Source organism: Heptranchias perlo, chromosome 35, assembly GCF_035084215.1.
Source record: "Heptranchias perlo isolate sHepPer1 chromosome 35, sHepPer1.hap1, whole genome shotgun sequence".
Taxonomy (NCBI): domain Eukaryota; kingdom Metazoa; phylum Chordata; class Chondrichthyes; order Hexanchiformes; family Hexanchidae; genus Heptranchias; species Heptranchias perlo.
The window spans coordinates 9,641,595-9,652,040 of record NC_090359.1 but is presented as its reverse complement, the minus strand read 5'-3'; the positions used below and the strand labels follow the sequence as shown (position 1 = coordinate 9,652,040).

The following is a 10,446-nucleotide window of genomic DNA, read 5'->3' as shown; positions in this document are numbered from 1 at the left end:
TCATTTTTAGGTTTGATTCTCATGAAATGTTGTTTGGTAAAATTCAGGATATTCAGCGAGAATGAGAGGCAGTGAAGATTACTGAATGCAATGTCACCCACACAAACATCTTCAGCTGTGGCTCAGTGGCAGCACTCTCACCTCAGAGTCAGAAGGTTGTGGGTTCAAGTCATCATATCGAGACTTGAGCACATAATCTAGGCTGACTAAGGGAGTGCTGTACTGTCGGAGGTGCCGTCTTTTGGATGTGATATTAAATCGAGGCCTCATCTGCTCTCTCAGGTGGACGTAAAATATCCCACAGCACTATTTCGAGGAAGAGCAGCGGAGTTCTCCCCAATATCTGGACCAATATTTATCCCTCAACTCACATCACTAAAACAGATTATCAGGTCAATATTTCATTGCTGTTTTTGGGTCCTTGCTGGAGGCAAATTGACTGCCGCATTTCTTACCTTACAACAGTGACTACACCTCAAAGGTGCGAACTATGCAGCAGTCAAAGCTACCAGATAATCCACACTGACTCGTAAAATTATGGCTCAACAACGTATGAAATGTGGTGACATTGATATCCCAAAACTGCCTTTAGAGATCATAATATCCTACTATTACAGCACAGAAAGAAGCCATTCAGCCCATTGTGCCAATGCTGCCTCTTTGAAAGAGCTATCCAATTAGTCCCACTCCCCTGCTCTTTCCCCCTTCAAGTATTTATCCAATTTCCTTTTGAAATTTATTAAATCTGCTTCCACCACCCGATGAGTCAATGCATTCCAGATCAGAACACTGAAAAAAGTTTCGTGTCACTTCTGGTTCTTTTACCAATCACCTTAAATCTGTGTTTGCTGGTTACTAACCGGTCTGCTGGTTACTAACCGGTCTGCTACTGGAATCAGTTTCCCCTTATTTACTCCATCAATATAAAGATATTAACATGGACTGACTGAAGACAGCAATTCTATCACACCCAGTGCAAGTCACAAGTTCCTAAACTTCACTTGGAAACACTGGATAATTACAGCTACAGCATCAACATTTGAATCCATTCATCGGGGTGAAGGAGATGAATGGAGAACCCATAGGATTTGGAAAGGTTGATTAGAATTTGGTATGGAACACACAATAGGACTATAGGCAAATCGACACATTTATGGAGGAGCTGATTGTATTGTGTTTATGAATTGATGGCATTGGGATGTGGAGTTTCAGGCAAAATATCGATTTAACTTGGTTTAAATGAAATGGTGATCCAGTAGAATTTAGAATTGTAATCTAGTATTAACTGCACAATGGGATAAATACAAATTGATAGATTTATGGATGAGCTGCTTATATTGGGTTTATGAATTGATGGAACAGTAGTGGTATGGAAGAGTTTAGGAGCCTTATCCATTCAACTTAATGGTTCAAGTTAGTTGTTTAGTGCATTTACTACGTCTCCCAGAAGGAAGATTTTGTTTGCTGGAGTTTAGTTCGAGGTATTTTTTCTGTACCATACCCAATTTATTATTCATGGGGGAGATTAACAGGGGGTTGGGGGGGGGGCAGAAGATGAAAATGAAGGGAAATAGACAAACAGGGAACCTGCACTCCCCCATATGAGACCTATTTGACTCCAAACAAACAGTTTATTAGGAGTAATAGTGAGTGATTTCATAAGCTACCCCAACTACCTACTGAGGTCTGGAGCATCTTTGAAAAAAAAGCATCTGGATTGTTCTTCCCCAGGCAGATACTATTCTTCAAAAAATTGCCTATTGGACTGAAATTACTAGTTCACTTTCCTTGTGTTTTATTGGAACAAAATGTTACAGCAGCTGATTTTGCATCATTAATGAGTTAAACAGTTGATAATATGCAGTACTAATAGGAACAGTAACTCATTACTGTATTGTTCTTTGCATTGAAATCAGCAGTAATCATTTCACTGCATAAATACAATTTACACTCAAGGCAGACACATTGGCCCTCAACACCCAAGTCACTACATTGATATGACCCCAGAAGAAAAAATGTCATAGGGCAGAATCTCACCCTAAAGCCAATACATAGCCCAATGTAATTTGTTACAACAGCCGAATTATGTTAATCTGAAAAATAAGCAATCACTCAATTTACAAGGAGCCAAAACCCAGTCTTCTGTAACAGTTTATTTCCAGTTACTATTACATTTCACATCAAGAGCCCAGGTCTCAGAGCTCTTAGTACAAAGTCACCATTGCTACAGGATAGGGGTTCTTCAGACTATAAACAGGAGTACTGAACAATAAGCTTTATCCCTGCAGTCAGTTCAATCACTCTCCCCCAGGGTGAGCTTGTCAAACAGGTACACTCCCATGCCATTCTCAGGGGCTCCCAGTCTCTTCAGGTTGGTGATGTGATCTCCAAGCTTCTTGATCATCTTCACTTGTTCATCCAAGTAGTGGGTCTCCAGGAAGTCACACAACTGGAAGAAAAGATGGAAAATAGTTATGTCCAGCAAGAGATGGAGGAAGATCTGAGCTTCTCCAAGGGTTTGGATTTCAATCTTCTTGGTCTGGAGGATAGTCAAGTGGTACACTTTAGAATGATGCATTTTATACAGTAACTTTGCTCTATTAAGTGCTTCGATCCTGGGATCAGATACATTTATTTCTAATGCAGACAGTAGGGCAATCTCCCTTTCCTGTCTCCCCTCCCCAATAAAATTTGAGCATGACACCAACAAAGCTATTGGGTATGAAGATCTTTTGAATAGGCTCAAGGACAGTAAATTTCCACCACCTCGAACTTACCCAAAGGCCCACATTAAAAACTTACATGAGGGTCTGTCCTCTCAGTGGAGAGTTTGTGCAGATCCAGCAGACTCTGGTTCACATTCTTCTCCATCTGCAGAGCTCTCTGCATCGCCTCCAGACCATTGCTCCACTCATCCTGCTCTGGCTTCTGAAAAGGGAATCAGGTCTCAGCCAGTTCACTTAATGGATTAAACAAAATACACAAGAAAGTACTGAAGGAAAATAGGGGTGAAAAGCAATCAGATGTCCATGTTGCCATGAACCAATTGTCCCAAGAATATAGAATTACACCACCACAACCACGAGTCAAATAGTATAAATGTCTTTAAGGAGAAGTACTGAGGGAGACAGTAATAGATGGATGTGATGATAGGGCAAGATGAAGGTGGGAGGCAGCTCATGTGGAGCATAAACACCAGCATAGACCAGTTGGGCTAAATGTCCGGATTCTGTGCTGGACATTCTATGTAATTATGTGCATTAGAACAAATTGCTTTAGAAATATTTAAAATTGTCCATTTAAGGGGAGCCATTCAGAAGGCCACTCCATTAAATCTAACCTTGATATCCTCCAAGATGACTCGGCCCCCACGCTGATTCTGGAATTTCAGCAGTTTCTCAGCGTGCTCCCATTCCTCATGCGACTGCTCCTTGAAGAACTCAGCAAAGTGACGCAGGGCAACATCATCCCGGTCAAAGTAATAGGACTGGTGAGATCAAAAGTAGTTGGGTATCAGAATTATCATCATGGGTATTGTACATAAAGCCAACCTCAATATTTTGCTTTCTGTCAAGGGTTCAAGTCTCTGAGCTTGTAGGCAGATGGTTCTGAAAACTAGCACAGGCTGACTTGCTTCACTAACCTGGTAGTGAGATAATCACACTCCTAGCAATAGGGAAGCTGGCCAATGGAAAATTACCAATTCAGCTTTGAACATGCTCAACACAATATTTCACTTTAATCTTCACACCCAAGACTGAATTATATGTCTAGAAATTAGTGAAGGAACATAAAAGCTTACATCCTTTTCATGACTGAAATTTGAAACAAACCCCTTTCTACAACTACCACAAACAGCATTAACTTAGCACCTTCAACACTAAACATCAAGGCATTTCAGAGGAGAAACAGATACCAAGCAGGAAGAGTTGCATGACTAGAAACTGTTAGCATTTGAATGCTTTGAGAGACAGACAGAGGTAGGAAGGCAAAGGGATTAACAGTTACACTGAGTAGGACCAAAATGGCTGAAGGCCCTACCACCAATAGAGCAAAGGCAGAGAGAGAAGACAGACAGGGACAAGCTGGTACTTAAAAAGTGAAGGTTCAGAGCATAGAAACAGAAGTGGGACATACAGCCATTTGAGCCAACTCAATGATTTAATTAGAACATGGATCTGTACATCAACTCATCCTTCAATACCCTGACCCAACAAAAGATTTCAGTCTTGAAAGCACCAATTAATCCCCAACATCCACAGACTTTCAAGGGAGAGAGTTCTAGATTTCCAGTACCTTTGAGGGGAAAAGTGCTTCCTCACTTACCTCCTAAATGGACTAGCTCTAATTTAAGATTATGACCCCCCCCCCCATTGCAAGGAGAATGTGGGGAAAGACTGTGGAGAGATGTAGAATAGAGGGTAAGAAATATGAATCCCAGGCATTGAATGCAGAGTGTATTGCAAAACACAACTTCAATGGAAAGCTCAGACACCAGGAAAGTGAACAATTGAGATTTAAGATATAGAATGTGGTGCAACTACTGCAAGGAAGAGGGAGACATTTTGATAATGACTGTACAATAAATCACATTATATTACAGCTTTAAAAAGACACTCACCATCCATCAATTGGGGGGAGGGGGTGCAGATTAGAGAAAAGGCAATAGATGAGTTGGAGAAAACAGAATTTTGTAATGTCACATTAGAATCTCCAATGTGAAGGGGTCAAAGAAACAAAACTCACCATAGAAAGATAAACATAGGAGGAATAGAGCTCCATATTGATCTGCTTGTTGACACCATCCTCACACTCCTTGTGATAGTTCTGACACACTTGGGAAGCCATCTTTAAATTAACTTTAACAAAACTAAACAACTCTATTGAAGCAAGAAACTGAAAAACAGCCACCCAAAGCTCCATATTTATACTGCTGGTTAATCCTGGGCGTGGCAGCCTAGATGATGAGTGACAGTTGGCAATACCCAATCAGAAATTACATCCTCTCTCAGAACACCAATCAAGAAAAGGGAGGCGGGGAGATGACACCCAGAGCCAGTCAGAACTTTGAAGGAGGAGCATCATTGGCTGACAATTCAATAAAGATCCAATTGCTTTGACTTTCCTCAAACTGTAAAATCTGTTTCCGTGACCGGTGGGCACCGCAGGGACTGGAGTGCATCCTGGATCGATGTAATAAAATTATAATTTGACACTTATTTTGGGTTTATTGATTTACTGCACATAAACACAACCAAACCCCCCCATCCCCTTCTTATAAAAGGGGGGCCTAAAACACAAAAAAAGGAAAAGCAAAAAAACCATGGCTGCTCTTCCATCCCACACTCCAAAGAATAAAAAATCTGATCGTGACCATATTCTTGACCATAATCGACCTTTCTTTGATGGACCAATAAGGGAGACTCTGGGTTGCCCCAGGGTCACCAAACATAAACCATCACAAGTGGCCCTCTCAGGGCACCACTAATATTGGATGGTCCAATCAAACTGAAAAGATACCAAAATAAGCATCAAGTGCCACCAAAAACAACAGGATACTTTCCCAATTAAATCAGGATTCTATTATTGATGTCTGAAAGACAGTCTATACCCTGCGGTGCCCATCGGTCGCGGAAGGCATCAAGCGTAACGGTGGACACCACATGCTCCCTCTCCGGGGCCACCCGGGCACTTGACCATAATGGACCAAATTGTCAATTGGTGGATCTGCCCCCATCCCATCGGTTATGGTCACTGATCGTGACGGTTCAAAGATCCAGAACCACAGGTTTAATTGTTGTTTGCGGGTCAGTGTCTTTGAATAATTCTGGATGGATCCGTGAGTTGGTTATTTGGCAAGTAGCTGCGGGTTTGAGGCAACATCCAAACAGATCAGAGCCTGTGAACAGCAACCAACAGCGAGTCAGGCGAATGGAAAGTGGGTGTGATGAACGTGTTAAACACAAGTCCTTCAATACTCCATCAATTCTAGGGTCAGTGAGCATCTGTACACACATCGGCTGGAAAGTGAAGGGGGCCACGGCATGTTGAGTTCTTGTTTTGTCATCATGACATTTTACAAACAATAAAATGCAGAGCACTCCACGGGGAAGAGACTGTGGACCATTGACTGAAGGGATTTGGGGCGGGGGGGGGGGGGGTTTGGTGTTGGGAGGGATTGCGGTGAGAGGCAAACACTGTGTGTAGTGTTGGTTGTATATACAGTGAGCGACAGTGGTGAACAGACTATCTGGTATTTCCTGGGTTTGGTAATCCCTTGTTTCAATGATTAATCTCTTGTACTTTTTGGACAGTCAAACACCAAGTGGAAAGAGTCGAGTGGTGAATTTTCTCATTAGAAAGGGGAGTTACTGATATTTCCCTAAATCCGGTCAGGGAAGGATGGGGCCCCGTGGATATTTTGTGTTCCAGATCACATCAGAATACTGTCGGATCAACAACAAACAGCAGGCTAAAAAAAAATCAAAGGTGGAACCTAGTGAAGGAAAGATGAAGCAACGAAAAGTGGGGTCGATGGACTGATCTGATCATATGATCCCTGTGTGAGAATAACCTGAACATCACTGGTGCAAACTCAGTTAAAGCTTTAAACAGACCAAGTAGTTGGTGGTTTAGCCTTTAATTAGATGGCTCTATTCTCCAACTCTTCAGTAGACTTACAAGTGGCAGTTTTGGTAATTAGGATCTAGTGTTATTTGGTTCCAGGCCACATAAGATTACACAAAGATTGTATTCGCAAGGAGAGGGGAATGGGGCAAGAACTGTTTAATGAAACAGAATCCAGCAAGGGAAACTTAGAGGGGCTCTTAGATTTGCAACAGCAAATGGAAGTATTTTAGAGGCTATGGGGTAGAGGATATAAAAGGTGCATGAGGTGAACAGAGACTGGAAAATAAAAATTGAGATTGAAACAAATAGCAGGAGCTGGACCAAAGTTCTGCACAGGAAGAAAAAGATGGGCTGAAGAGAAGGAGGAAAGAGCCAGGTAACCCTAGCAGGAACAATTGGAGATTTGGTCTTACTTTGCTCCAGGATTTTTGTAACTACTTAAATTTGAATACCTGCTTCATGGAACACTTCCCTCATGTCCTACAATGGACAAGTCAGCAGCAATGTGTGGGGTTGTTTATTCAGAAGGTTAATTACTGTAATCACCATTGATGCCCACATCCCATGAACAAATAGTAATAAAAAAATGCACACTCTCCAAACGGGATTCAAGCCTATGTGGAGGAAGAGGTCTTACTGTAATCAGATTACACTTTAATCTCTACTACAGAACACCAAATATTGAAAGCTGTTAGGTACAAATCTAATTTTGGCCTGATGGCCATCCTGGGCTGCGACAAAACCAAATTAAGCCTTCTGGAGGGGAAGGGGTTAAAACATCCATGTGCCCAAACAAATCAGATTTTATCACGGTGACAACCTATTTCTTAGAATTTTTTTTTGTTTGACGCAAGGCCACGTGCATTGGTGTTAGAATGTGCTCAATTACTGAAGAAAAGGAACCAGTTCAACATCAAAATGTTTTATTTCAGCTGCAAGAACACTCAACTACAATGTTTGGAAGTTAATCTTAGACTTTGAATTCCATTCCCAGTTCAGAGAGATGGCAACATAAAACTTCAATACACAAGTTGAATATCTGCAACATGGACAACAGTCCAGTCACTCCTCCCCCAGGGTGTGCTTGTCAAACAGGTACACTCCCATGCCATTCTCAGGGGCTCCCAGTCTCTTCAGGTTGGTGATGTGATCTCCAAGCTTCTTGATCATCTTCACTTGTTCATCCAAGTAGTGGGTCTCCAGGAAGTCACACAACTGGAAAGGGAAAAATAAAAATCAAGCTAGCTACTTGAATCATTAGGTTCCTTTAATCTCACTTCCCTACTGGGGAATACTCAAGGTCTCATTACAAAATATGGCCAAGAGACGACCAGATCTAACTCCTTGCCCTCCCAGCCACTGGTATTGAAAATAAATGCTGCCCTGCCCCTCACCTAAAGTCAGTATCCATTTGAAGGTTCCCTTCAAGCCCAAGATATCTCAACCCTTGAAACAGATTGATTTCAAGGACAGATTTTAATGCTCACCTTCAGTAGATTTAACAAACCTCAGATTTAGAAATGGAAAGTATTGAGCTGCATTCAGTCTGATGTGATTTTAAAGGACAGTGCTAAATTACACAATCCCAAATTAAAAATAAACCCAAAAGCAAAATGCCACTGATGCATTAAGGACTTACACGAGGGTCTGTCCTCTCAGTGGACAGTTTGTGCAGATCCAGCAGACTCTGGTTCACATCCTTCTCCATCTGCAGAGCTCTCTGCATCACCTCCAGACCATTGCCCCACTCATCCTGCTCTGGCTTCTGAAAAGGGAAGTCTTTCAAGTCACAAAATGCTCAAGCTCCCATCTGCATCCCATGCAGTATTAATCTCAAACTAGCCTGAAACAAGAGGATGACTGGAGAGTGGAAGAAAATTGATTTTTGCCCTGATGTTAGCAACAAGTACTCTGTTCAGTTATAATGTAGAACATGTGGCTCATTAATGAGAAAACATCTTCTCTGCTGTGGAGAAATTTTCCACATTCTGAAAGCTGGATAGAGGCTGCACTGGGGACCAATCATTCAATATGAAAATAAGCCTCAATAAATTACATTTGGCCCAGTCATGAACTCAACAACTGGCAGGTGGGTCATTAACCAGAGGACACACATTGAAGATAATGGGCAAAAGAACCAGAGGGAAGATAGAGATTTCATATATAAACAGTGAATTGTTACAATCTGGAATGAAATGCCTGAAAGGGAAGCTGATTCAATAGCAACTGTCAGAACAGATTTTTATGTATAGAATCATGAAAAGGAATAATTTACAGCTCTATGGGGAAAGAGCAGGGCACGAGGGACTAATTGGATATTCCTTCAAAGAGCCAGCACAGACACTATGAGCCAAATGGCCTGATTCTATGAACAAACCTTGATGTCCTCCAAGATGATTCGGCCTCCACGCTGATTCTGGAATTTCAGCAGTTTCTCAGCATGCTCCCGTTCCTCATGTGACTGCTCCTTGAAGAACTCAGCAAAGTGACGCAGGGCAACATCATCCCGGTCAAAGTAATAGGACTGGAATTTTAAACAGAATCATGTCAGACCTAGATCTCACCGACATACAATTATCTTTCTCTCCCCTCCCCAGTTAATGAGTGCTCAAAGTTTCTTTAAAAAAATACTATGTTAACTAGTAACGCAAACTAAACTGTACTTACAGTAAGTCGCCCCTCCTTCTACTTGCTATTCTAATCTAAAATTGGGCAAGGAACAAGAAAATTCTTATATTCCAGAAGTTTCAAACTCCACAATCTGTGTTAAGGATCAAGGCAGTGAAAAAGCCTCGGACTCTCATAGTACTTCACCTGCAAGTAAAAATGCAAGAAAACTAGTGAGGACCTGTCAACATTTCACTGGCAACAGTCACCCCATTGAAACTGAACCTTTTAAGTCAATTGTTGACAAGCACTTGACCAGGTTTCTGCTCCTCTGTTACAAATTCAAGCAGCAGCTGAGCCAGGTTCATATATTAAGCCCCTCAATAGAGTGCAGGTGCTGTAAGGAGCAGTCCATTAACACAAGATCACCCCATATTACACACAAAGTACTTACTGCCCAAAGATATTCCACCCCAGGGAGGAAAAGGAACTCAAGAGAAATGTAATTTGAATCCAATTCTGAACAAAAAAAAAAATTCCAAGTTCTCAGAATGAAGAGACAGTACAAGACTCACCATGGAGAGGTAAACATAGGAGGAATAGAGCTCCATATTGATCTGCTTGTTGACACCATCCTCACACTCCTTGTGGTAGTTCTGACACACTTGGGAAACCATCTTAACTTTTACTGTTAACAGAAACCTCACTTCAAACACCACTGCATGAAACAACCTAACCTCTTCCCTCACAAGCTCTTGTATTGAGACTACTGGGACAGCCTGCATTTAAACCAGGAATGGACAGCACCAATGATGATTGACAATCCCTGATAGCCAATCAGGAATCTTCCCTGAATCCAGGCACCAATTAACAAAGGACAGGGCTCTGGGGGAGAGATTGATATCCAGAGCCAATCAGAGCTTTGCAATACAGACCAGCAAGGCCTTGGAGGTGTTTGTGGCTGGACTGCCACTGAGTGGAGTGGAGAGCAGAGAGAGCAGAGAGAGCAGGCCCTTGCCTGGGTCCCTTGGGGAGAAGGAGAAGGAGAAGGAGAAGGAGAAAGAAGGAGAAACCACCATCAACAAGGAGGGAGGGTGAAGAAGAATACTACCAAACAGCAGCCGGGAGGGGTTGTGCTGCTGCTGCTGCTGGTGGTTTGCGACACCGAACAGAGGGAGGAAGAGGAGGTCAGTGCAGTGAGGTGCGTCG

General features: G+C 42.2%; 2 protein-coding genes across 2 annotated transcripts; both read right to left on the bottom strand.

Annotated features, from left to right (window-relative positions):
- Nucleotides 1–1,951: 1,951 nt before the first annotated feature.
- LOC137302016 (ferritin heavy chain B-like) lies at nucleotides 1,952–4,848 on the bottom strand. The gene is made up of 4 exons (XM_067971724.1): nucleotides 4,747–4,848; nucleotides 3,341–3,487; nucleotides 2,803–2,928; nucleotides 1,952–2,449 (listed from the first exon to the last, which is right to left on the bottom strand). Exons 1-4 carry the CDS (start codon nucleotides 4,846–4,848, stop codon nucleotides 2,294–2,296), a joined length of 531 nt encoding a protein of 176 aa, XP_067827825.1. The 3' UTR covers nucleotides 1,952–2,293.
- A 2,503-nt stretch (nucleotides 4,849–7,351) lies between these two features.
- On the bottom strand, nucleotides 7,352–9,987 carry LOC137302015 (ferritin heavy chain, oocyte isoform-like). Its single transcript, XM_067971723.1, has 4 exons — nucleotides 9,813–9,987; nucleotides 9,008–9,154; nucleotides 8,270–8,395; nucleotides 7,352–7,845 (listed from the first exon to the last, which is right to left on the bottom strand). Exons 1-4 carry the CDS (start codon nucleotides 9,912–9,914, stop codon nucleotides 7,693–7,695), a joined length of 528 nt encoding a protein of 175 aa, XP_067827824.1. The 5' UTR covers nucleotides 9,915–9,987; the 3' UTR covers nucleotides 7,352–7,692.
- Nucleotides 9,988–10,446: the final 459 nt, after the last annotated feature.